The 24,460-nt window shown below is 50.5% G+C and overlaps 3 protein-coding genes across 8 annotated transcripts; 1 reads left to right on the top strand and 2 right to left on the bottom strand.

The window, feature by feature from the left end:
• Positions 1-3,414: 3,414 nt before the first annotated feature.
• Positions 3,415-11,948, bottom strand: vps39 (VPS39 subunit of HOPS complex). Of its 5 annotated transcripts, none has more exons than XM_029828055.1 (24): positions 11,366-11,946; positions 11,230-11,295; positions 11,090-11,154; positions 10,916-10,958; positions 10,697-10,791; positions 10,282-10,380; positions 10,082-10,192; positions 9,756-9,939; positions 8,981-9,101; positions 8,749-8,869; positions 8,450-8,579; positions 8,188-8,330; positions 7,979-8,119; positions 7,447-7,588; positions 6,820-6,906; positions 6,619-6,692; positions 6,325-6,541; positions 5,733-5,861; positions 5,551-5,653; positions 5,400-5,445; positions 5,020-5,169; positions 4,547-4,681; positions 4,256-4,347; positions 3,415-4,168 (listed from the first exon to the last, which is right to left on the bottom strand). In XM_029828055.1, exons 1-24 carry the CDS (start codon positions 11,436-11,438, stop codon positions 4,087-4,089), a joined length of 2,649 nt encoding a protein of 882 aa, XP_029683915.1. In that variant the 5' UTR covers positions 11,439-11,946; the 3' UTR covers positions 3,415-4,086. The 5 variants fall into 5 exon arrangements, with proteins under 5 accessions (XP_029683915.1, XP_029683920.1, XP_003978544.1 ...); XM_029828060.1 differs by having other exon boundaries at positions 8,450-8,576; XM_003978495.3 differs by having other exon boundaries at positions 10,100-10,192; positions 11,366-11,945.
• Positions 11,949-12,148: 200 nt separating this feature from the next.
• LOC101061158 (transmembrane protein 87A) lies at positions 12,149-18,318 on the bottom strand. Its single transcript, XM_003978496.3, has 20 exons — positions 18,150-18,318; positions 17,245-17,302; positions 16,714-16,811; positions 16,479-16,595; positions 16,353-16,400; positions 16,231-16,272; positions 16,010-16,136; positions 15,873-15,934; positions 15,575-15,758; positions 15,405-15,504; positions 15,208-15,301; positions 14,756-14,827; positions 14,549-14,657; positions 14,105-14,163; positions 13,919-14,022; positions 13,764-13,837; positions 13,608-13,672; positions 13,460-13,512; positions 13,298-13,328; positions 12,149-13,218 (listed from the first exon to the last, which is right to left on the bottom strand). Exons 1-20 carry the CDS (start codon positions 18,252-18,254, stop codon positions 13,177-13,179), a joined length of 1,644 nt encoding a protein of 547 aa, XP_003978545.1. The 5' UTR covers positions 18,255-18,318; the 3' UTR covers positions 12,149-13,176.
• Positions 18,319-18,610: 292 nt separating this feature from the next.
• On the top strand, positions 18,611-24,371 carry ganc (glucosidase, alpha; neutral C). 2 transcript variants are annotated; one of them, XM_029828075.1, is made up of 24 exons: positions 18,611-18,745; positions 18,925-18,966; positions 19,086-19,188; positions 19,390-19,517; positions 19,618-19,794; positions 19,921-20,003; positions 20,067-20,163; positions 20,239-20,422; positions 20,493-20,637; positions 20,699-20,934; positions 21,004-21,130; positions 21,210-21,289; positions 21,371-21,514; positions 21,585-21,681; positions 21,757-21,858; positions 21,984-22,158; positions 22,235-22,303; positions 22,394-22,458; positions 22,536-22,612; positions 22,886-22,960; positions 23,048-23,161; positions 23,299-23,411; positions 23,815-23,918; positions 24,025-24,371. In XM_029828075.1, the coding sequence occupies exons 1-24, from the start codon at positions 18,735-18,737 to the stop codon at positions 24,132-24,134; spliced, it is 2,658 nt and encodes an 885-aa protein (XP_029683935.1). In that variant the 5' UTR covers positions 18,611-18,734; the 3' UTR covers positions 24,135-24,371. The 2 variants fall into 2 exon arrangements, 1 of the variants encoding a protein (XP_029683935.1); XR_003886252.1 differs by lacking the exons at positions 22,536-22,612; positions 23,299-23,411; positions 23,815-23,918; positions 24,025-24,371 and having other exon boundaries at positions 23,048-23,122.
• The last annotated feature ends 89 nt before the right edge of the window (positions 24,372-24,460 follow it).

The raw sequence follows: 24,460 nt of genomic DNA, 5'->3' as shown, positions 1-24,460 counted from the left end.
GTGTGTGTGTGTGTGTGAGTGTGTGTGTGTGTGTGTGTGCGCGTGTGTGTGGGTGTGTGAGCGTGTGAGTGTGTGTGAGTGTGTGTGTGTGTGTGTGTGTGCGCAAGTGTGTGTGTGTGTGTGTGAGTGTGTGTGTGTGTGTGTGTGCGCGTGTGTGTGAGTGTGTGTGGGTGTGTGAGCGTGTGTGTGTGAGTGTGTGTGTGTGTGAGTGTGTGTGGGTGTGTGTAAGTGTGTGTGTGTGTGTGTGTGTGTTATGCAAGCATCCACAGTGAGCAGAAACGTATCTGAGCCTCCTGAGGTTTCCCAGGATGCTTTGCTGCAAAGCTTCATGCTGCATGTTTAAAGCGTTGATCTTCAGACAGGAAACTCTGCAGATTCAGATCCAAACATGGTGGAAACCAAACAAGAAGGTCCAGAAGTGTAATAAATGTGTTTTAAAGCACCAAATCTTTACATCTAAAATATACAAATGATGATGGTGGTGATGATGATGGTGATGATGATGATGGTGGTGATGAAGGTGGTGGTGATGATGATAATGGTGATGATGATGATGATGATGGTGGTGATGATGGTGGTGATGAAGGTGGTGATGGTGGTGGTGATGGTGGTGGTGATGGTGGTGATGAAGGTGGTGATGGTGATGAAGGTGGTGGTGGTGGTGATGAAGGTGGTGATGATGATGGTGGTGGTGGTGATGAAGGTGGTGGTGGTGATGATGATGATGGTGGTGGTGATGAAGGTGGTGATGATGATGGTGGTGGTGATGAAGGTGGTGATGGTGGTGGTGGTGATGAAGGTGGTGGTGGTGATGAAGGTGGTGATGATGATGGTGGTGGTGATGGTGGTGGTGGTGATGAAGGTGGTGGTGGTGATGAAGGTGGTGATGATGATGGTGGTGGTGATGAAGGTGGTGATGAAGGTGGTCCAGGCCCAGCACAGCTGGCAGCATCTGTCCCACCCTCAGAGGCAGCGGAGCTGTTTGCTCCCGTCTGTTTGAACAGAGCTCAACTGTCACCAGGATCATTGAGCTCGTGTCCTGTTTTCGTCCACACCCGTCGCTGGATGTGAGACGGGAGGACAAATATTTAGACTAGTTATTTAGCTAGTTACAAACCCCTCAGCTAGTTACAAACCCCTGAGCTAGTTATAAAGCCCTCAGCTAGTTATGAACCCCTGAGCTAGTTATAAAGCCCTCAGCTAGTTATAAACCCCTCAGCTAGTTACAAACCCCTCAGCTAGTTATAAAGCCCTCAGCTAGTTATAAAGCCCTCAGCTAGTTACAAACCCCTCAGCTAGTTATAAAGCCCTCAGCTAGTTACAAACCCCTCAGCTAGTTATAAAGCCCTCAGCTAGTTATAAAGCCCTCAGCTAGTTACAAAGCCCTCAGCTAGTTATAAACCCCTGAGCTAGTTACAAACCCCTGAGCTAGTTACAAAACCCTCAGCTAGTTATAAAGCCCTCAGCTAGTTACAAAGCCCTCAGCTAGTTACAAACCCCTCAGCTAGTTATAAAGCCCTCAGCTAGTTATAAAGCCCTCAGCTAGTTATAAACCCTTTTATTATAGTCTCACACACCTTTGATGATGTCGTAACTCAGAGCCACAACTTTGCTCTTTATTTAGCCGTCAGTTTATACAAATTTGGCCTCAAAGAAGAACATGAATCAGCAGTTAAAGCGAGTGGAACAAAGAGATCTGAATTGTCTCACACATGCAGTGGGAGGAGCAGCAGGACACCAAGCGCCTCAGAACTGGACCTGACAGCTGAGCAGAAGCAGATCCGTCCGTGGTTTCGTTCTGACCCAGTCGGTTTCCCTGTCAGCAGCGACTCCGTTCAGGGTCTCATTGATCCATGAAACTCCTCATAAATATCTGGACACCACCCCAGCCGAGGTCGGGGAGGTCCGGGGAATTCTGAACAGCAGCTCTGGAGAGGGAACCAGACTGGGCTCAGTTCAACTGGGCAAACTGGGTTTGGCCTCACAGCTTCCAGTTGGAACATCTTTTCCATTTACACACTGGAAGACAAATCCGAGACATTACAGCATCCCAGTAAGAATACTCTACACACACACACACACACACACACACGCGCGCCATAGAGGCCGGATTAGGGAGCCACCACAATTGATTCATTATTCAGTGCGTCTCTTTTTGCCGTCCCAGCCGACCTTTGGACCCACGTCGGATGTCTCCGTATGTTCCAGTGATGCAGCCTGAGCCCGGCTCTCCAGCTGGACCCCGTCTCCATGCCCAGACGATGAGGAAGCCATCGGGCCCTGGCGCTAGAGGCGGCTGGCAGGCTCCGCGGTGACAGACGCGTTGCCGAGCGTTCAGGTTGTTGTGGTTGTGTTGCTCCAGCTGGCTGAGGCTCAGCGTAGGAGCGGAGCTGTCGGGACGAGCGTCCAGATGAACCGCGGAGGAGCCGAAGGTCCAGAAACAGGAAGTGAGTTTACAACGGCAGCATCGTTTCACAAGTGTCACCAGTCGGCTCTACATGCACGAGCGGCAGCGTGCACGCGTTAGGGGAGTCCTCCCAACTCCACCTGGACGCTGAGTGTGTGTGTTTGGGACTGCGTTGCTCTCAAGCCTCCTTTTTATCTGCTGAGTCCCAGTTCTTCTGAAACAGCTTTTTCATGGGCCCCAACCTGACAGAAGCGTCATTAGGAGTGTTTCCGAGGTCAGTCGGGCTGTGCTGGGTCTGCATGGCTGGCAGGGAACGCCAGGAGTGGGAAGGCCTGTTTATTCCAGAGCGAAGGCAGACATCACGCTCCAGGACCACAATGTCCTCCTCTCTGATGACAGGACGCGCCCTGTGGGACCAACACGCCCCGGGACAGCAAATAACAGCCTGAGCAAAGATAGTGAGCAAAGATAGTGAGCAAACGCATGCTCACGGGACCAAAACCAGCCAAACCGCTTCTTCAGATGCATCACGGGCAAGGAAACAATACAGGCGAGGAAAGGTCAGAGGCATGGAAAGGTCACGGGTGAGGAAAGGTCACAGGTGAGGAAACAATACAGGCGAGGAAAGGTCACAGGTGAGGAAAGGTCACGGGTGAGGAAACAATACAGGCGAGGAAAGGTCACGGGTGAGGAAAGGTCAGAGGCGAGGAAAGGTCACGGGCGAGGAAAGGTCACAGGTGAGGAAAGGTCACGGGCGAGGAAAGGTCAGAGGCGAGGGAACAAGCCTCCAACAGAAGCAGATGCTGATTATTGTGAATCTGACACATTTCTCTGGTGACGCTGCTGTTTGGGGCCGCACCAGGTTCCTGAACCTGCCCCGGGCCCATGGCATCATGGGAAATCTGCACATTTGGGAAGGCAGTGATGATGCCAAATCACTAAAGTTTGGATTATTCTGGCATTCAGAAGCTGCTGGGCTGGAAATGACAGCAGTGCAAACACATGCGCAGCTTTAAAACTGATGAACAAACTCCTTTATTATTCAGACATGGAGAAGGCGAGAGGAGGCGTCGCTCCGGAGCCGCCGCCAGTTCTGAGGCAACAGCCGGCAGGGCCCAGGTCCAGTCCCGACAGAGCCGCTGTGCTACAGCTGTAGTTTACGACCACTTAGTCGTTTCTGCTGATGCGGCGGCGCTCTGGCACAGCCGCTCTCCCGCTGGCGCCAGGCTGCAAACGTAGACACGCGGAAGGCAACAGCCATGTTTGGCTCCACTTCCATGGAAAACTGACTGATTCCCGAGTCACTCGCAACCCAACAGATGCAAACCTTCACATTTCAAATAAAAACTAATTAGACATTAGAAACAACTGTCGCCACCTTCCAAAGTTTACGGCCTCAGAGTTCGTCTAACGTGTCTGAGGAAATAAATCCAAAAAAGCTCCTTCCTGCCGCCGTGGAGACGTGAGGGTTGGCATGACGACACTCTACATGTTGATGCTAGCAGAATCTCCAGAGTCTCAGAGGCGTCTCTAGAAGCTGCAGGCAGGATGGGTGGACCACCGGTGCTTGAGTCTGAGCGTTGCCCCCCCCCCTTCACGGATCCTGGATGTTTCATGTGCAGGACGCTCCGGCCACGGCGCTCCGGCCACGGCGCTCCGGCCACGGCGCTCCGGCTCGGTCACTGCTCAGCGGGACAGGCGCTGCGATCCTTGCAGCAGAAGTAATGCACCACCACGCCGTTGGGGTACCTGGCAAACGCACTGAAAGAGAGACGCACGGATGCTGACAGCTGTGAGGGAAGAACGCCCGACAGACACCAGGAGCGCCTCCACCGGCCGCCCTCTCACCTGCTTCCTATCTTCTTTTTGCAGACTCGGCAGGTCTTTTCATCCGTAATGACACATTTGACCTGCTGGTGGAAGATTCGCTCCTCCTGCACCTGAAAATGAGATTGAAAGTCTTGTTTTTGCAGCAGATACAAACAAATGTGTCTGTAAGCATCAATGTTTGAGCCGTTCTTCAAGGAAAAGCTTGGAATTGTGAGGTTGCTGCTCAAATATGCTCAGTTTGTGAGTTAATCATCAGGAAACGTGGAAACGTGGCCTCCAGGAACCGTTCTCCTGGGAAATTCAGCTCACCCTGAGGAACTCGGCCTGCAGCAGACTCTTCACCACCTGGTTGCAGCGTTTCCTCTGGGCCTTCTCCTCCAGGACGCTCTCCAGGAAGACCTGGATCTCCTTGATCTGAACGTTTGCTGGAAGCAGGTTGAGGGCCTGAGAAAGGCGACAGGTTGGAGACGTTTAGGGTCAAGGTTCAGGAATCCATCGCAGGCTTGACTGAGCAGCCGCTGTCGCTGACCCCAGAGCAGCTGGGCCCCCAGAACCGCTGGGTCCCCAGAACCCCTGGGCCCCCAGAGCAGCTGGGCCCCCAGAACCCCTGGGCCCCCAGAACCACTGGGCCCCCAGAACCCCTGGCCCCCAGAACCCCTGGACCCCCAGAACCCCTGGGCCCCCAGAACCGCTGGCTGCTGACTGACTGAGTCAGAACACAGCTCCGAGTCTGTGTAAACGTGATCCAGAGGATATGGGAGGCGGTGCTGCTGCACCTTTACCTTGGTGGTGTTGAGCTTGCTGTGGTGCAGCTTCAGGACCTGCAGCGCCTCCTTCAGGTTGGCCTGGGGCTCCGACAGCTGCAGCTTGATGGGCCCCAGACAGTGGGCGTCGGGGGTGGACAGGTACATCCGCAGCAAAGACAAATACACCTGAGAGAAAGAAGCTGTGCTGATCAGACCTGAATCGGCCCCATCTGAATGGACTCGTCTCTGGAGGCGTCTGATAGCAGCTGCTGATGTTCAGGACATTAATCAGGAGCTAAAACTCCTAGATGTGATGGGAAAGTTCATTTGGACTCTACGTTCCAGCTGCTGGCAGAAACACACACCTCGTTCACAAAAAGCAAATGAGAAAGAAGTGACATTAAAAGGCTTCTTACGTCTTTATTGCCCTCCAGGGAACTGTCGTAGTGTCGCTGACAGTAGCTGTGGGACACGTGCACAGGGAAAGACAGCAGGTCAAAGTTCTGCTCCGCTCCTCGGACTTGGACGGCGGATTTTCAGCCTGGAAAAGGGTGCGAGTGTACTCACTCCTCAGCCATGCGGGTGGCTTTCAGGATGTGCACGTAGATTAAAAGAGCCTGCTCGTGTTTACCCATCCGGCCCAGGAGCAACGCCCGCTCCTCCAGCAAGCCTGGTGGACAGAGAGCAGGGTCAAGGGTCAAGGTCACGGGTCACCGTGCGCCTGGTGCAACAGGTCCTGAAGGCCTCACCATCAAAGGGGAAGTCGCTGATGAGTTTGGCTGGTTGGTAGCTGCTGGACGTGTCCAGGAAAGACAGCAGCTTGGTCCTGAACTCCCCCAGATCTCCCTCCTCCTTCCCCGCAGCAACAGCTGCCACTCCTGCAGACGCAGAGTTCCCATTACCGGTCAGAACGAGGCGGCTGTGCCGACGAGCGCCTCGTTCAGAGATGAGACTTATTCACTAGACCAACGTTAGAAGAGGACCGTGGCTCGTTCCATCCAACAAACACAATAGTTCTAATGAGGAGGACACATTTGCTCCAGCTGCAGCTTCTTCTGGCTTCAGCATTTTCATATTCAGGATCCTGAAAGGTTGAGAGCTTCCTCCTCGCTGAGGGAGCCGAGCAACCATAAATCAGGGGGATAATGTGACTGGCAACATGGCGCTGAGCAGCTTCTGCAGTGTTTGCATCTTCTAATATCCATCCAGGGGATGATCATTAGAAGGTCCAAGCATCCCGACGGATGAGCAGCAGGAACGGCATCAGATTCAAATCCTAACGCTAATTCGTGCATCATGATGTGCAAACAAGGTGTCAGAACATCTCCCTGGAGGTCGTACCTTCTGGCAGGGAGTTCAGGTACTGTTTCATGAGGCTCTGAACCCTCTCTAGGTAGAGCTGGATCAGCACGTTGTGGAACTCTGGGCTCTCATCGTCCCACGCAGAGACAATGTGCTCTAAATATGGGATGGTGAGCTCCTTAAAGCCCTCCATCAGGAAGTGGAGCACCTTGTCTCTGGGTAGGTTCTCCACTTCTGTCAGGTCCTCAGTGAAGATCTGGTCAGAGAAGAAAGCTGTTCAACTGAAGACCGACTCTTTCTGTCTTTGTACTTCAGTGCTTTACTGGACTTCACCTTCAGGCCGTCCTCAGGACAGATCTTCAGCACCCAGGGAGAAAACTCAAAGATGATTCCCAAATTCTCAGTTCCTGTGTTTGGAACAAACAACCACATCTGACATTTCTCTCCAAGGCTTGTTCCAAATCATGCAGACACATTCTAAACCTCTGAGGAGGTGCTCGAGCAGCCCTGGGGGCTGGTGCCATCGGTCCTTACCCAGTCTCTGGAGGTACTGCACAGTGCGCTCGTGACCCTTCAGCGGAGAGTTGGCCTTGGTGGACTGATCCAGGAGCACCTGCAGAGCTGGAACGTCACAAAAGACACTCAAATGTCATTATTTTCCTTGTGAGAAGAGCAAACTGTCGCCGCTCTGGTTCCGTTCCAGCGCACGTGTGCTAATTGTAGGACGGGAAGAGCTGGCTAGAACTGGCAGGGAGGGGGAGCGGCAGACTGGACTGGCATCACTGCAGGGTGGTGACAACCAGCTGCGTTCTGAGCAAACGTGCTGGGGGCCGAGGCCAGAGGAGCGCGGTGTTCCCTGTGGACGAGGAATCGGCCGCGTGGAGGAACGCTCCTCTGAGCTGAACGGGGCGCCGAAGGCTGCAGCGCGGCACCTCCCGATTTAACGAGGCAGCACTTTTCTGCCCGTAAACACTGCACAACAACAAAGGCTCCTGTGTTTCAGATGGGACGTCGTGAGCAGAACCAGATGCGGGTCTGCAGTGGAAAAAGCCCTCATTTTCTGATAATCGACTCAAAAGTGTAAATTTGTAGCAGATGCGTCCTGGTTGTTGTGGTGTGGCGCCGGTCTCTGCAGAGGTGCTGAAGCACCCAGACCTTTACCTTTTCGATGCAGACCCTTCTTCTCATAGAGGATGATGAGCTCGCTGTACTTGTGGGCCTTCTTCAGGACGTACTCGCTCTCCTCGATGTGGCAGTGGTTATTTTCCAGGCGGAGGAGGGGGGACACCAGGGCCACATTGGTCTAAATGGGATTAGAACTCGTCAACACTGTCACACATTCCCAGTTCATTCCAGTCAGCCTTTGAAGTCCAACTCAAAGATCTGGGATTTATTGTGGAGATTTTATGGTCCACAATAAAATCCAGATCTATGTAACCGAATCGACTCCACACAAGAACCTTTAACTGTCCATCAACATCTACTGATAAGCTGCTTGAAAGAAAGTCCATTGGGCTTTAGCTGAATTCTTTCTTCTGCTGCCAGCTTCCATTAAAGTTTTCTCTTTTATCCCATCTTTCACTTTGATGACATAATAAAAATCATGTGGATTCGTGTGCGTAGACACTCTGACGTACGCAGGCATAAAAATAAAGCCTGTATCTTCTGTGAATGAGGAGGGTAAAGTCCTTACGTGCAGGTAACACTGCAGCAGCGTGGTATCGATGATCTGCAGAAGCTTTCTCTGGCTTTTGATGGTCGGAGTGCCTTCCATGAGGGGAGACGTCGTGGAGGGGTCAGAGTCGTTCAAATGCTTCACAAGGCGGCTGCGTTTCTGAGGACAAACCAAAAAGCAACAGTGTTGGCAGCTCATCTTCAGGGTTGTGTCAGAGGTGCACACACCTGTGTCAGGTAGTCTATGAGAGCCAGGTGGGCCTTCTCCAGCTCTGCACCGGACAGCGCTGGCAGGGGGTTGGGATAGTGCAGCTGGCGGCGGTAGTCTGATGGAAGCAGGTCTGGATACAGGCCGATCACATGAGTCGGATCTGCACAGGAGGGGGGACCTTCATTATGGCTCACAGGACAGTCTCACCACAAGAGGAAGTAAGAGAGAAGAACCAAATAACCTGGGTACACTGGGGGGGGGGGGGGGGCTAAGCCATACCTGTGCCAAGCTTGGCAAACACCTGCATTGAGTCATCAAATCTCTTCTGGCAAAAGAGGTTGAAGCCGTACAGATTCTGGATGTGATTAATCTGCTGCTTCTTGTCTCCATCCGAGTCATCCTTCATCTTCTGGCAAAGGAGAGGAAAGCAGACGGTCACCCCCCAGCACCACGGTACAAAAGCTGCGTCTCAGGCATCAGGTAACGGCGGGGGGCACTTCAAGCCACATAAAAGGCCACACAGATTCAGCTAATGCAGCAACTGAACCCTGCAGAAGGTTTGGTGGAGGCCAGCTCACCGCCAGCTGAAGAGCCAGCTCAAACTGCTTGTCCTGAAGAAGCTGCTCGATTTGGCTGGATATCGACACGGGAACCAGGCGCCAAACAAAGTGGTTGCTGGCAACGTACACAATATTTGGCCTGTGGGAGAGAAGCTGCATCAATGAGATCTGAAAGTGATCTGAAGGGTCCAGAGAGGTTTTCTGAGCCCGCGTCCACCATTGTCCACGTCCGCTAAAGCTTTAAACTCACCCTGCCGAAGCGATGAACTTCGGCCTCTGCAGCTCCACACACTGCACCAGCATCCTGGGCTCGAAGGTGCGGATCTCCACGCAGCGAGAAAGCACAGCGATGATGTACGGAGGCTGGTGCTCTGCACGATCAGGGGACACGAGACGCAAGAGATTATTATCACCTGCACACGCAGAAAACAACGCAACAAATGTGGAACTGAAGCTCCGAGGTTCAGAGCACGGCACAAAAATGGCTGTTGGAGTTTGTGATAACTGATGATTTGTTAAAAATTCAATCCAATTAAGCATAATTAGAGGGTATGTTTAAAAACAATGGGATGGGAAACAGCCCCCCCCTCAGATCCAGCTGGGCGAGGCTGTTCCAGACCCCCTCAGCCATGAACCAACAGAGCAGTTCTGGTGGGACCTGAACTCAGAAGCGCTACCAAAGCTCTGCCGGTGGGCTTTGTGTGGTTCCTGCTACCTTTAAAGCTGATCTTTAAACGTTCCCTTAATTTATCTGCACAGTTTCACAGGTCCAGAACGCCAGACAGACACAAGGCGACCCCCTTTCACACGCAACTTTCTACTGGGTTTCTGGTTTTCATGTTTAAAAGCAACGTCAGACAGCTGTGGGCTGCGTGTGTGTGTGTGTGTGTGTGTGTGTGTGGGGGGGGGGGGGGTCTTGTTAATCAGCATGTGACTTTCTGGCTTTGCCGTCAGATCCTCCTGATGTCAGCTGAAGCCACGTGGTTTGTAGAGCAGCAACATCTCAGGAGTTGTCTCCTTCCTACCCATTGCGATGGGAATGTCTGTCCAGGTGAGGGGGCACTTCTGGGTGCAGGCTCCTTCTTCATTCAGCACCACGGTTTGGTCTTCCTGAACAACAATCACCTTCCCATCAGCCAGTGGGGCAACCAGGGGCTCCAGCTGCTTCCCAGTGGGGAAGAGTTCCTTGATGGAACCACGACCATCAATCTGGGTGACAGAACACACAGCACGAGTGGTGAGAGGAAGAACGTACAAAGGGAACTGGGGAGATTTGTTACTGCAAAACTAATTACAAATCTATTTAGAAGAATGGAAACCCCCAGAAGAAGCCCAAATAAAACACGCTAACATTTTCTGCAGCATGTACCCGAATGAGGTAATAGTCTCGTTTGAAACCAACACATATGGAGTTTTCACACCACGCCATAGACTTCGGAATATCCGGAGCTGCCAGATCCCCCTGGTAGACCAAAGGGACAGAAACATTAAGATGGTTTCGTGTGTCAGATGAGTCTGGGACGACAGCAATGGATCAGAACTATAGTTCACCTCCAGTTCATAGAACTCTCTATCCTTCCAGTAATAAAGCTGCAGTTTCTTTTTCACGGCCACACACATTCTCAGTCTTTCCTCTCCTTGGCTGGTTTGCTGAGGGAAATAAAGTCAGACGCACCAATGTGTTATTGGTATAACTCCAGCCCTCTGCTACTGTACGTGCAGCACCATTGGGTCATTTCAACAGGAAACATGGCGGAAAATGGGAGTTCTACTGATTTATCCATGATGTCTAAAGTACTTTACTGTTGCTCACTGATACGTAACCAAGCATCTTAATGGCTAGAATGAAAAAAGAAAAAAAATATCTGGAACATTTCAGGGGTTGAAACCCATCATTGCACAGCAGGAACCACATAACAAATCTCGTATTAACTGCACCCTTTACAAGAGCATCCCAGCTGCGCACCTGCAGATCACAGGCGAAGAGTGTGGCTCCTTTCGCTTTAGGCAGCCCAGTGATCTGCTGGAAGGTGAGGAGGTCGTGCACCTGGATGTTGTTCTCTGCAGGACAAACGCATTTAGTGACAGATTCATGTCTTGGCTAACACAGGGTTTGCAAATGACTAAACTCATTTAATCATATTATAGAAACAACAGCCCAAAATACTTTCAATTAAAAACTTACCCAGTAGACTAACGAGTATTTTGTACTGTGAGACGACGTGAAGCTGAAGGAAAAGAATGAAAGACACAAGAAGCAACTTTTAACTGCCTCCATCTTCATAAGGAGTCATGCCGACCCGTCTACTATACCACCAATAAACACATTCTAAATAACAGCATGTAGTTTAAAATGTACCTGTTGAATCTTTTTTGAAAAGTTCTTAATCGATTTCTCCAGCGTCACTTCAAACCGGTTGGTGCCTGTCAGGTAAAGATATACACATGCATTTACAATTCCAAACCAATAACCATTCAAAGTGAGGTAACCCTTCCTACCTGCATCCTTCTTGATCCTGTAGAGGAGCAGATGTCCAGGCTTCGTCCCCACAAGCAGCCAGTCATCTGAGAGGAAAGCAGCTCTCAAAAACACCATTTCAATAGAAAAGAATTGAAAAGTGCTTCCAACACTCACCCCAGGCCGCAAGACAGTCAATCTGAATAGGCAACTTTTCCAAAATAGGCACCGGTTCATAGGCGTCGTGCATCTTGAGAACGTGTTTGATCCGAGTCGATGACGGTGATGATGATAAGGAGAATCTACACAGACATTATGAGGAGAGGACGCCGGGAGAACAGCTGACCGACTAACGAGGCGTCACGCCGTTAAAGGCCGCCATTAACATGCTCAGTCGCTCAGTGTCGTGGTGGACAGCACAGAATTCCGCCCCATTGTATCTGCACTTGAAGAGTTCCTGGAAACTGAACAGCTTATCTGCTTTGACAGCGCTAATGTACAACCAAAACAACAGCTGATCGTTAGCCTAGCCTAGCCTGGAGGCTAATGCTCTCAAACAGTTGCGCTTTTACTCCATACCAACAAAGACGGTTAGCAACTGTGTCGAACCACTTTAGGTAAACATTCTGTAACTTAATACAAAGAGCAACAGTCCGAGCTGGACGCCGACTGTAGTTTTCTTTAGCCCGCTTAGCTTCTTCTTACTTCCTCAATTGTGTGTCGACGACGGCTGCGCGTGGGACAGACGCTTGACAGGCACGTGACCGGGGCTGGAGCTCACGAGGAAGGGATTAAAGCGGCAGCAGCGTGAGTTGGGCTGTTATCGCGAGAGGACGTGACGAGGACGAAACAGGCCCATATAATACATTTATTAAACTATAGAATATCACCCGAAGAACAAATTACTGACAGTTTTGTAGTTTCCCACTGTTTAACACACACTAAAGCACGCAAAATGGCCATGTTTATATAGAAATTTTATTTGCCAAACATATGCAAAAAGCCAGACAAAATCATTGGATTGGCACTGCAGTTGGAGCCAGTGGACTTGAGCGTCTCCATCAACACACATAAAGTAGAGCAGTGGACACTTCCACACACGCTGCAGTAGCTCACACAACATCGGGGATGTAAAGCTGCCAAAAACGAAAAAGGGTTTTGCATGACTGGCTATTTTTAACCTCTACATTGCTGCAAGTGTGTCGGGGTTTTAACATAACTACAGATTCACACACTTCTCCACCAATAATTTAGAATCAAACAAACAAGAGGTTTGGACTTTGAAAAACAAGTAATTTAACATTCTATGAACAGTGATTAAATGTTTTAATATAGGATTAGACTTCCTGCTGACATTTTCCCTGGTTGTTTCCTGTCCATTGCATTCTCCCACCTTAAAACCCTAATGCTAACGCTAACCCTAACAATCAAATGTTGCATATTTCTCCCTGACCAAATCTGATATGTTTCCAGTTTCAGCGTTATTACTGCAGCTGTGTTGCCTTCAGGTGAATATAGCTCATTTATTTAAAGATTATTCATTTATTCAAGTGGGAAAGGTGTAAGATAAAGTGTTAACAGTGAGACACACGTTTAAGTTGTTGTGCTCATGTCGTGTGTCAGAATAAACATCTGGCTGTTTCCCAACAGACTAACCCTCTTCTGACCTTCTGGACACCCACCAAGACCTTCATGAGACTCCGACAGAAGTGGGAGGAAATTCAGACGATTCTGTTAACTGAGCCCAGGAACGACCCGCCTCTCAAATATACACTTTTTACACAGGCACAGAATGATTTTGTGTCATTTTGGAAATATTTCCCGAGGTGAAATATTTCTGACATTAAATATTTCCCAAAGTGCCTCCGTTTCATCCCCAACCACAACTCATCCAATATTATAAACATGTAATTCATCCTTCTGAACCCCCCGCCGCTGTAATCTTTTGGTTTTCAGATCCACTCGTGGGCGTCCACAGTAAATTAGCTTCACTCCATTTTGGATCGCTCCATCTTTGTTTTCAGGATTTCCTGTCAAAGAAAACTCGGGTCAACAGTGACACAACAAAGTGACCAGAAGAGACCTGAGAGCAGCAGAAGCATCCGTTACCTCTTCTTCATCTAACATTACAGGGAGTGCCCTGAGGAGGAGGAGGAAGAGGAGGAGGAGGAGGAGGAGGAAGAGGAGGAGGAGGAGACACATATGAAACACTGCCATGAAACCGGTCAACATAGTTAGATAGTCTATTGTCTTTGAGGGAGATTGACTCACACATCAGCCACAGTTGTAGGAATGTTCTCCTCAACCCATTTAAGGTCTTCATCCTGAAAACAGAACATAGAATTCCAAATTACTGCACGATATATGAAACCAATGGACAAAATAGAGCGATTGTGATGCTGCCAATAGCTGAACCTACGTCTTTGCTCAGCAGTTTCTGGGAGCCGTTAGAATCAGGCTTTGAGCCCCTCATCTTCATCCCCTCTGAAGGAAAAACAATAATTGGGACTTGGTTGTAAAAATATGTCAGCTACATGATGATGGCTGTGGAGCGCATCTGCTATATTCTTCTTACCGAAAGCCTCGCTCAGCATGGGCTCCTTAGCCTCGTCCTCCTCCTCCTCATCAATTAGAGGAGAATGAGAAAACCTAAGGAATCACAAGCAACACTCAAGTGTGAGTAAAGGCACCCTGAAACAGAAGAAAGCTGCCTGATCGCGGTCTCCGGACCTCTGGCTGTTCGCTGAGGGCCGCAGCAGCACCATGATGACCAGGAGGATGGTGGAGAACAGCAGGCGCCAGAAGGCGTCGTCCACCCACAGGTCCCGCCAGCCCTGCGGGGGAACTTCAACTGTCACGGCCGAGCAGATCAGAAACACAAGACTATCCCGAGTAAACAACCGGAGGAAATCTGACCTTCTGGCAGTCCACCAGCTTGAAGACTTTGGTGGTCCAGATGATGAAAATGATGGAAGCTGTGGACACAGGTGAACAACACTGAAGCTCAATCAGACACCACACGGAAGGAACAACACATTCAAAGAACTGGTGCCGCCTGGCTTGTTTGCACTTCATCGCCCATCAACCCTCCGCTGGCACCATTACGGCCACTGTGACGGAGGAGGACATCAACTGGGAGGTTCGTTCCTCCAATGGGGGGTCGCTGAACGCCCAAATCACAATGGGGGGTTAAACCTGACAGGACCAGATGTTCGCCTGGGCAGAAGCAAGCTTTGGAACGATGTAGCTGGAGCTGTTCAACACCCATCCTCCCAGTACTCCCAGTAAGAAGCCTTTTCTGGACTCCTTCCTGTCAGAACGCCACCACAGAAACATCAAGAGGTTCCAGCTGCTGCTCACCGACCACAGAGAAGATGAGCGTGTTGGTGAAGTGTTGGTACAACGAGAGCTTGACGACATTTCTGCGTAACTTCAGGAGCCGAGTGGTCTGAGACAGGCTGATGAAAATGTAAATGCAAGTTAAGGAGAACACGTTTCAAACAAAGGGGAGTCCAAATGGCACAAGGGCCCGTGGAAATGCATCTCCAGCCCACAGGGAGAGGATATCCACCACATGACGCAGGAGTCGATGAGGGACAGGCTTAAGTTAGCCACCAGGGCGACGGTCCCGTAGAAACCCTGCGGAGAAGAGAACAAGGTCACGTTTTTCAGATGGAGAACGGACAGAGAGAGAGCAGGAGCGAACGAGTGAGGCAAAGCTCCTCCACCCTGAGACGGCCACACGTCCACCTCCGAGCTGCTGCCTCTCCCTCCCCAGCTGGGTTAGGGTTAGGGTTAGGGTTAGGCCCTGGTCACCACAACGGTGGCTGCTGAACCTCTGTGGCTCAGCCCAAATCGCCTGTTATCATCACGTATGAGCCTGGCGGGCGCAGGTCCAGGCTGCCCTCGTCTGCCTCACCAGCAACACTGTTATTTACACGACCCGCCTCCACAGCTGTCCAGGCAGGACAGGTTCTGCACCACTATTTTACAGCTAGAGATAAGGGAGAGATACGTACGCCCGTCACTCGCAGCACACCTTCCACAGAGGAGAAGAGCAGGTAGAGGAGCCCGACGGCACCCAGCCGATGCACCGTGGTTCCCAAGCGGGGCCTGCACAAGGACACGAGGCCGGTTGGAATCAGCTCTTCCTCTCAACGCTCGCCTGGAACGTCTCATCTCAGTTTGAAATACAAGGAGTTAAAAATAAAGGCACCTGACTATTCCGTATCCAAGACTGACGATCAGCACCAGGATCCGGGCAAGAGATCTTTTAAGTGCGGAGAGCAGCTCGGCAAATATCACAGCGCCCTGGACTGTTGACAGAGATCAGGTGGAGATCAGAGCAGCAAAGGTGATGAAAAGGGGGTCGTGACATCAACCAACCGTAGTCGCCTCTGTAGCGGATGCTCTGGTACTCCGAGTAGAACACAGCTTTCTCCAGCATGCCCAGTATGATGACGGCCCCGATCCAGAACTGGATCCTCAACAGATCTCTCCAATAGCAAGCGCACCAGAAGAGCCAGAGAGCCCCAAACAGCACGTAGACGATGCACATGACCATGAAGAACTGTGAGACAGGAGAGCAGCTGCCAAAGACTGCAGCACTGATTCCTACCCTGTAACCACGGAAACCATAACACCCTATTGGAAAAGCTCCTTTGACATCGTTTCTAGTACAAACCATCATCAGAGGCCAGTCTGCTGGGGAGGAGTAGTCATGTGGTCCCTTCATCTCAACTTTCACTGGAGAGAGAACAGAAACGTCTCAGGCCTGCTGACCCGCAGCTTCACAAAGTTCTGAAGTGAACCGGTTCTGACTGGTGAAGGTGAAGCCCAGCTGCTCGGTGCCGGCGTCCTCGTCCTCCACTCCACGGAGCAAAGGCTGCACCTTCACGATGAACAAATACGGGCTGTCCTCCCAAGCTTTGGCCACCGCGCTGATGTCCTGCACGCATGAAAGAACTCCACTTTATTCATGATGCAGACACAAAGGAAAGACCGCTTTGATCTCCACGGCACCATCTCACATGGCGTCTTACCGGCTTGTCGGGCCAGACCAGGCTCTGGTTCGATGGTCCGCTCTAAACACAACACAGAGGGGAGGAAACGGTCTTTGGATCAGACAGGCCAAAGGAGCGGGTCAGTCAAGGATCAACCATACCTTCGGGCTGCTGAGGGGCTGATAAGGGTTGAAGTCGGAATAATACACCTGAGTGAGAGAACACAGAGAAGAGGCGGATCACAGGTGTTCTCATGGACCACGAGAGGCAGCGGTCTGGTCACAAACCTTTGGCAAGAAGAGGGAGGAGCAGTTGTCAAAGTACATGTAGCCCTGACTGTAGAAGCCGCTCCAGCCGTCTTTCAGCATGTGATCCATACTGAACATGTTCATGGCCTTGTTATCCTGGAAGAGAGCGGGGTGATCACTGACGTGCACACGCCCTCGGCTCACCCTCACCCTCACCAGCACCTCACCCACCGGACCCGTGGCCCTAGAGCCTCGGTGAAGAGTCGACACTCACCGGGGTGTTAAAGACCTCATTGTAGCAAACAGAGGAGCGCAGATACCAGCTGATGTTGAAGGCCAGGTTCCTGTCGCATGAGCCTTTGTCTCCCTGAACTGGAGCAACAAGCACAAGAAAAAGGCGTCTGGAGCCGTGAACAGTAACCAGTAGTTCTAAAGACCTCACACATCTAGCTGAATCCCCCCCCCCACCCACAGCAGGATTTCTAGTGCTTTTAATGCTACTCTGAAAATATGATGGCCTTTCCACAAGACATCTAAAAGACTGTGAGGACCTGCGAGATGAGTCATTTGAGTCTTTTGACTTGACTCGTTCTTTTGTCCTTTATCTCCTTTTTTGCTTCCTCGTTTCTGTTTAGCAACTTTCTTTTCGACTGTAATCTCAGTTGGAATTACACTAACAGTAATTGTAGTTCCTTTAACACTGAAATAATCCCAAATGTGCAGAAGCTACAACCACACGTAAAGCACGAGAACGTCTGTCTTGGGCTGTCAAACTCGGACGTTCTTCATGCGACGGGCTACTTACACTTCATAAAGATGCTGGTGTTGGCGTACAATGTCTTTCGAAACACAGCATCCTGCGTCTGTAGACACAAAAACGTAACGTGATGGTTGCAGGAAGAACATGAATGATATGATGATATACGGTCACACTTTCTGTGAAATGCCTCCTAATTTAAAGTTGAAACATTTCAAATCAACTGCAGTGATATAAAAAGACAAACACTATTATATTACAATGTTTTTTAATTATACTCATAAGCTTTAATTACTACTGTGTATAATTAACTGAAACATGAGGTTAAAGATTATTTAACAGGACAACTGAAACCTATTAAATGGTTTCTTATTTAAAGAACTCTCACTGAATTTAAGTGCAGTTAAGGTGAAGAATCAGAGGTTTAATTACGGCTATCTGAAGAGTTTTATTTCTTCCTTATTTCTAACTTCTTGTTAGATGCTAAACTGCATTTTGTACATGTGCAATAACAATAAAGTTCAATCTAATCTTAAGGGGAAAAAACGTGATATTCTCGCTTGGGTTTCTATATATGGTTTAGACTATATATTTATACATATACTGTACATACATTTACATCTTAAACGCAGAATTAGTTTTTAAAAGCAAACAGTTGCTGTTGCGAGTATTTGGAGGTAATTCTTTTACGGTCGTTTCTGCGGGTCTAATCACGCTAAACGCAGCTTTTAAGATAACCGAGCTACTTCAAACTAACTTGAATTAAAAGAAATATTGGGCGGTTTATTAACACAAGCGAAGGAAATGTTCCGAGGCTGACTGATTTCGTGAGACATTAATCTGCAGGCTGCAGCATCGAGAGCTAGTTGGCTACCGGCTAACAGCTGCTACCGGACATTCGCCACGGACGCTAATAACGACCCGAACGTGCGCGTTGCGGTCGTAACACCCACCGAGTTGATGTCCACCGTCCATACGGAAATCTCTGCCGCTGCCACCGTTCGGCAAGTTATTGCAAAAAGCAGCAAAGCCAAAGGATGCGTCCGTGCACCAGGCATCGTCGCAGGCGCATCTCCGGCTCGGATCCTCCCCCAGCTCCGGGTGGACTCGTCTTGCACTTCCGAGTCTCGCCGCCAGGGGTCGCCAGAGCGCGGGAACAGTCGGCAGGGAGGAAGTTAGACAGAAATAAACATTTAACTCGGTTAACCCGAGTCTTTTCAACGGGAAAATTAAATAGTGGACAAACGAGTCCGACCTGACGTTACTGCGGCTTTAATTTATTTTTTTAAAAGCCATTATTACACAGTTTTAGCCTGCCGTCACTCTCCATAGTTACCGAGTACAGTAAACACCGGAAGTGACCTCGACAGGACGTTTATTGTGGAAATTTACACCGGAATTGAAATTGTGAACATTTATTGTGGTGATCGCCTGTGGCCATGTCTCGCACCTGTTTACACATTAAAGTCGAGCAAATGATATTTATCCTGCTGCTTTAAGCCATCACTGCCTGACTTCGACGTGTCTTTGACTTCAACATGGCCGTTAGGTACGTGGTTCCGCTGGTTTTAGCTTCATTTTGACCGTTGAAGGTGCACATATAAAATGATCTTTAGTAGAATCTCTTACAGGTCAAACTCACTTTTAATGAATGGGCTAGTTTCTACTTGGAGGCAGACGCTTCAATTTATCTATTGCTATTAACTTATTTCCATGCTTCCTCCTCAGAACTGAGAAGTTCAAGAGAAGTGAACATGTTGCTTTCTACAGGTCTGCACTGTAATAAATATTGGTTTTGTCATTTGTGACACCGTATTTCTTCTTGTCATATAGATCTGTTTCTTTGCTGAGGTATTACAGTTGTTATAAAGGTTTAATGTCATCTTAAGGCGAAGCTCCCGGGGCCCGAACATGCAGCACCGGGCCCTTTTGGACACCTTGGTGCTCACAGAGAGCGGGGCTCGGTTGGAACTGCTGGAACCTGACACACAGGTGAGACCTGGGAAAGTAGAGGCACATGTACATTTAATAATGATGGGATACTTTTAAACAAGCCGATTCATTGTTGGATGATGCCGGTGGGGCTCAGAGTGGGACGGCACGACTCTCTTTTCCTAAAGGTGCAGAGGAGTGGGGGGAATTCCCGTCTGATCGAGCACACATGTTCCTCCTCTGATCCTTCTCCCTCCACAGACGCTGCTGCTTCTTTCTCTGTCGGCTTCCAACAATGGCTCCGTGGGGATCGTGATAGATGAGCTCCATCCCATCAAAGCCCGCTACAGAGTTCCAGATGTGATCGTCGGGGCAGCGGCGTGTGAACAGTAAGAGCTGCACCACACATGCTCTCTCCATGAGGACAATCAAGGGGTTTGGACCTCGCCACTGAACGCTGCGCTGGGCCTGTTCCTCATCATCTGGCAGACTGAGTGTGCAGCAACAATCGGACGACTCCGTCACCCTTTCTTGGTCCTCGGGACCGCACGCGCTTCGTGTGTGGCGTTTCCCGTTTCGCCTGGAGATCCTGTGGCGAGGTGACGTCATGGTTACGTTCAACTCCAGAGGAAAACTGTGGTTGGAGCCTCTGCAGCATCCACACAGGTGAAACCCAGGAGCGTAAATCCGGCTCTCCTCTCCCCTCATGAGGCTTCGCTGGTGCTTCGGTCCCAAGCGGGACCGTTTGTGAGGCAGTGAACTAAAATAGGTCCTGTGTGTGTTTGCCCCCAGGGTGGGTCCCCAGGTGGCAGCAGACCAGACGGGTCCACCATGGACAGAGACCTTCCAGGGGTTTGTGGACGTCCAAGCTAATGGTTTGTAATGTTCCTAGTGTTCCAGGCAACACTCCTGGTCCTAAAGCCTGCGGTCACCTGCAGGTCCCAGCAGCGTCGGGGCAGACTTCTGCTTTCACGGCTTCAGTCACGTGTACGGCGTCCCGGAGCACGCCGATGACCTGCGGCTCAGAGACACCAGGTCCACACGTCCTCACACGTTTCCATTCAGCAGCTTTTTCCCCAGGGTTGGATCTTGATTGCGTAACTTTCGCAGACACGGGGAGCCCTATCGTCTTTATAACCTGGACACCTTCGCCTATGACCTGCACAGCCGCCTGGGCCTGTACGGGTCCGTGCCGCTGCTGCTGGCCCACAAGCCCGGCAGAACTCTGGGCGTCCTCTGGCTGAACGCCTCGGAAACCTTCCTGGATGTTGGTTACAGCTCATCTGAGCATCAGGTAGATCTTCCTTGGCGTGAAGAAGCAGGCTGGAAGAGTAAAATAGACCAGTGTCTTCTCACCCCCCCAGGATGAAGCTGCACCTCCAGTGAAGAGGAGGAGCGTGGAGCCCTGGACTGACGTCCACTGGGTGTCGGAAGGTGGCGTCATCGACTGCAGGGTTCTGCTGGGGCCCGGCCCGCACCAGCTCTTCTCCCAGTACGCTCATCTTACAGGTGTGTAAGCAGATCTTCTGTTATCACGCCGGCGGCGGTGCTGACCACGCCTCCACGCCAGGGTACCAGGCCCTGCCCCCCCTGTTCGCGCTGGGCTACCATCAGTGCCGCTACAGCTACGAGGACGAAGCCGACGTGAAAGCCGTGGATGCTGGATTTGACGAGCACGACATCCCGTACGACGTCATCTGGCTCGACATCGACCACACGGACCAGAAGAGGTATTTCACCTGGGACCCTGCGCTTTTCCCGGAGCCGGTGCTGCTGCAGCGCCACCTAGAGGCCAAGAAGAGGAAGGTCGGTTTCATCCTGGTCACTGGGTTTTCCTGCTGTCAAACACTGAACCTGCAGGTGCTTTTGCTTCAGCTGGTGGTTATTAGTGACCCTCACATCAAGGTGGACCCGGAGTGGTGGCTGTACCGGCAGGCCCGAGACCAGGGCCATTTCATCAAGACCCGGGACGGGCGGATCTTTCAGGGCTCCTGCTGGTCTGGTAACGTCTTTCAAATGACTGCAAAATGCATCTGACACGAAGGCGTCTATTTTTGGAATATTCTGCTACCTTTTCGCAGGTGAGTGCTCTTACCTGGACTTCAGCCGTCCACACACCCGTGCGTGGTACTCCAGGTGCTTTGGCCTTGATAAGTACGAGGTATCGACGCTGGGCGGCGCTTCACATTCGCACTGTGACATTTAGAGTCAGGAACAATCCGTTTTCCCGTCTGTCTTTCAGGGATCGACACCATCTTTATTCGTGTGGATCGACATGAACGAACCGTCTGTCTTTGACGGGCCCGAGCAGACCATGCCCAAAGATGCAGTGCATTATGGGGGCTGGGAACACCGGGAATTACACAACCTGTACGGTTTCTACCAGGTGAGCTGCTGAAAACAAGGCTGGAATGTGGCCAGGGTGGGAAAAGCGTTAACGAGCGTTTTTTCCGCAGCACATGGCCACGGCGGAGGGTCTGATAACGCGCTCAGGAGGCGTGGCCAGACCGTTCGTGCTCTCCCGCTCCTTCTTTGCTGGATCACAGAGATTTGGTAGACGCCAAATTAAAACCAGGCCTGATCTGCTGTGATGTTCACCTGTTCATCCTGGTCTTGTTGACGCCACAGGAGCGATATGGACGGGCGACAGCTGTGCCAGCTGGGATTATCTGAAGATCACCGTTCCAATGCTTTTGTCTCTAAGCATGGCGGGAATATCATTTTGTGGAGGTACTGCAAGAGCAAGAGAGTCGAGTCTTTGCATGACAAGCTCGTTCAGGCATTTCCTGATGCTGCTCAGACAACCGGGAGTTCAGAAGAACTCACATTTGTTGCATTTGTGCTCCTGGTTCCAGCCGACGTCGGCGGCTTCATGAAGGATCCGGAACCAGAGCTTCTGGTGCGCTGGTACCAGGCAGCCGCCCTGCAGCCTTTCTTCCGCGGTCACTCCTCAAAGTGTGCCAAGCGTCGGGAGCCGTGGCTGTTTGGGGAAGAGGTCACCGGTGCGATCCGCACCGCCATTCGGCAGAGGTGGAATCGGAATGCCCAATTAAAAAAAACAAACAAACCGGTTTTTAATAGCAGCTTTTGCTTCTCTCATCCTCAGGTACTGTTTGCTGCCATACTGGTACACCCTGTTCCACCACTCTCACACATCAGGTGTGCCTCCACTCAGGTCAGTGCTGCCCCTGCTGCCCAGCACCGGTACTGCAGGCTGAGAGGCCGCAGCGCACTTTAAAACTAAACATGGTTTTGTGTTAACTAGGCCTCTGTGGGTGGAGTTCCAGAAAGAACAGAGCACCTTTGCTGTGGACAACCAGTATATGATAGGTGACACAATCATTTTTTACATTTTTCTCTCATCATCGTTGTGCTTTCTGTATCAAAGAGTCCTTTATTTCTGTGAGGTGGAGCCCTGCTGGCATGTCCTGTCACTGATCCCGGGGTTCAAGAAGTTAAAGTCCTACTTCCTGGACCAGGAGAGGTGACCTACTCAGCCAGCAAATCCCACAACCTTCATTTTAATCAGTGTAAAACACACTGAGGACTCCAGCCTTTGTGACCGTGTCTGAGTCCGTCAGGTGGATTTAATGAGCTTTATTAAAACCAACTCGGAAGCCATCAGAGCTACAGAGTCATAGTTCCTACCTGCTTCACACAACCCCAGGGCCTGACCCCCTTTTCTGGCTGACAACAGTGCAGCAAGTCGCCACACCTGGTGCGTTCTTTTATAACACGCCTGGTTTCTCTTCTGTAGGTCTGGTATGATGTCCACTCCACAAAGACGTATGGAGGAGGCACAACTGTGAGTTTTCCAGTCACGCTGGACACAGTAAGTTTGGTTCCTTCTTGGGTTCATCCAGACAAAGGTCAGATTAGTTCACAGAAGATGGCGAGACTGCGTGTGTGTGGTTTCCAGGTTCCCCTGTTCCAGCGCGGCGGCTCAGTGGTCTGCAGGTGGGTGGGACGTGGCTCCTGTACCGCTGACTTCCAGCAGCTTCCTCTCTCCATCACTGTGGCCCTCAGTGCTCAGGTGAGAATAGGAAGCTCCAGGCTTCTCTGTCAGCTTAAGGAAGCCGGACCAAGTCTGGTTCAGACCAAACGATCCTCTCAGAATAGCAAGTGTTTGTAAAACCGCCTAAAGAGTTAATAAAGTCGATCTTTCTGAAGGGTGCAGCCGATGGCGAGGTGTACATGGATGACGGTCACTCCTTCAGTTACCGTGACAGAAAGGCCTTCTGCCTGCGCAGCTTCAGAATGCAGTCGGGCCGCCTCACCTGCTGGTCAGTCGTCACTCACCTGTTCGAAAGGAGCACCCAGTTTACAGCAAAAGCCTTCTCCTAATTAAATCCAATTTCTGAATTTTACCTAATTTAGTGCAATGACTCTAATAGAAAAACTGGGGTGGGGCATTTTTCAATGTCACTGGAGTAAATTCTGCTTTAAGCGTCGTCGGTGTAGTTCCTCGTGTCGCCAGATGGGGGAGACAGATGCTTGCATGTGCACGTCCCACCTGCTGTAGGAAGCGTGAATTAACAACAAACTCCTGAAAAGCCTCACAAGTAAACGGAAAGTGGTGAATGTTATGTCTCTGAACTGACAGTCTGTTAATTTGTCATTTTGTTTTGAAAAGAATCATTTTCCGAGTCGGCAGTTGTCATTTTTCGTGACCTTTTCTTTTGCCAGTTCTGGCAGTGATGAGGGAACCTTTGATTGTGACACTGTGATACAGTCGGTCACCGTCCTGGGGATGGAGCGCAGCCCATCCGCTGTGGCCGTGCAGGTGTCGGGTGAGGATCTTACGTGTATGACAGTTAAAATGTAGCGACAACTGGAAAAATCCAAGCCGAGGTAGATAAAGAACTGTGTAATCTGAGGAATTCTTTTCATATCCAGGTGGTAAAGCTGCAACTGTGGACTTTCAGTACACGGAGACGTGCTGCATGGTGGCCGTGACCGGCCTGAAGCTCAGAGCCACGCTGGACTGGGAGATACAGATGCTGTAGCTTAGCTGTCACTTGTAGATCTGCAGGTGAAGGTTGATCCACTTGATCATTCTGTGGATCCCGTCCCAGCTAACAAACATGCGTGTGAAATGGGGCATCCCAACTGTCTTTTGATCGAACTGTTTTCCTGATTCAAGCTGTCGGATTAATATTTAATTTAAAGGAAGCTGTAATGAGAGAAATGAGATTTCCTTATGTGGAAGAAGCAGGAATAAAGATGACGTCATCCTTGTGAAAGGCCCTCTTCCAACTCGTGTGTTTCCTCGGAGCTCCTGACTTTCAGACTTCATGACATCCTCAGATTTTAGCCTTATGGACTCAAAATG

The sequence above is a fragment of the Takifugu rubripes genome, chromosome 2, assembly GCF_901000725.2.
Source record: "Takifugu rubripes chromosome 2, fTakRub1.2, whole genome shotgun sequence".
Taxonomy (NCBI): Eukaryota; Metazoa; Chordata; class Actinopteri; order Tetraodontiformes; family Tetraodontidae; genus Takifugu; species Takifugu rubripes.
Note: the sequence above shows the minus strand (reverse complement) of the source record. Positions and strands in the feature narration are given on the sequence as shown.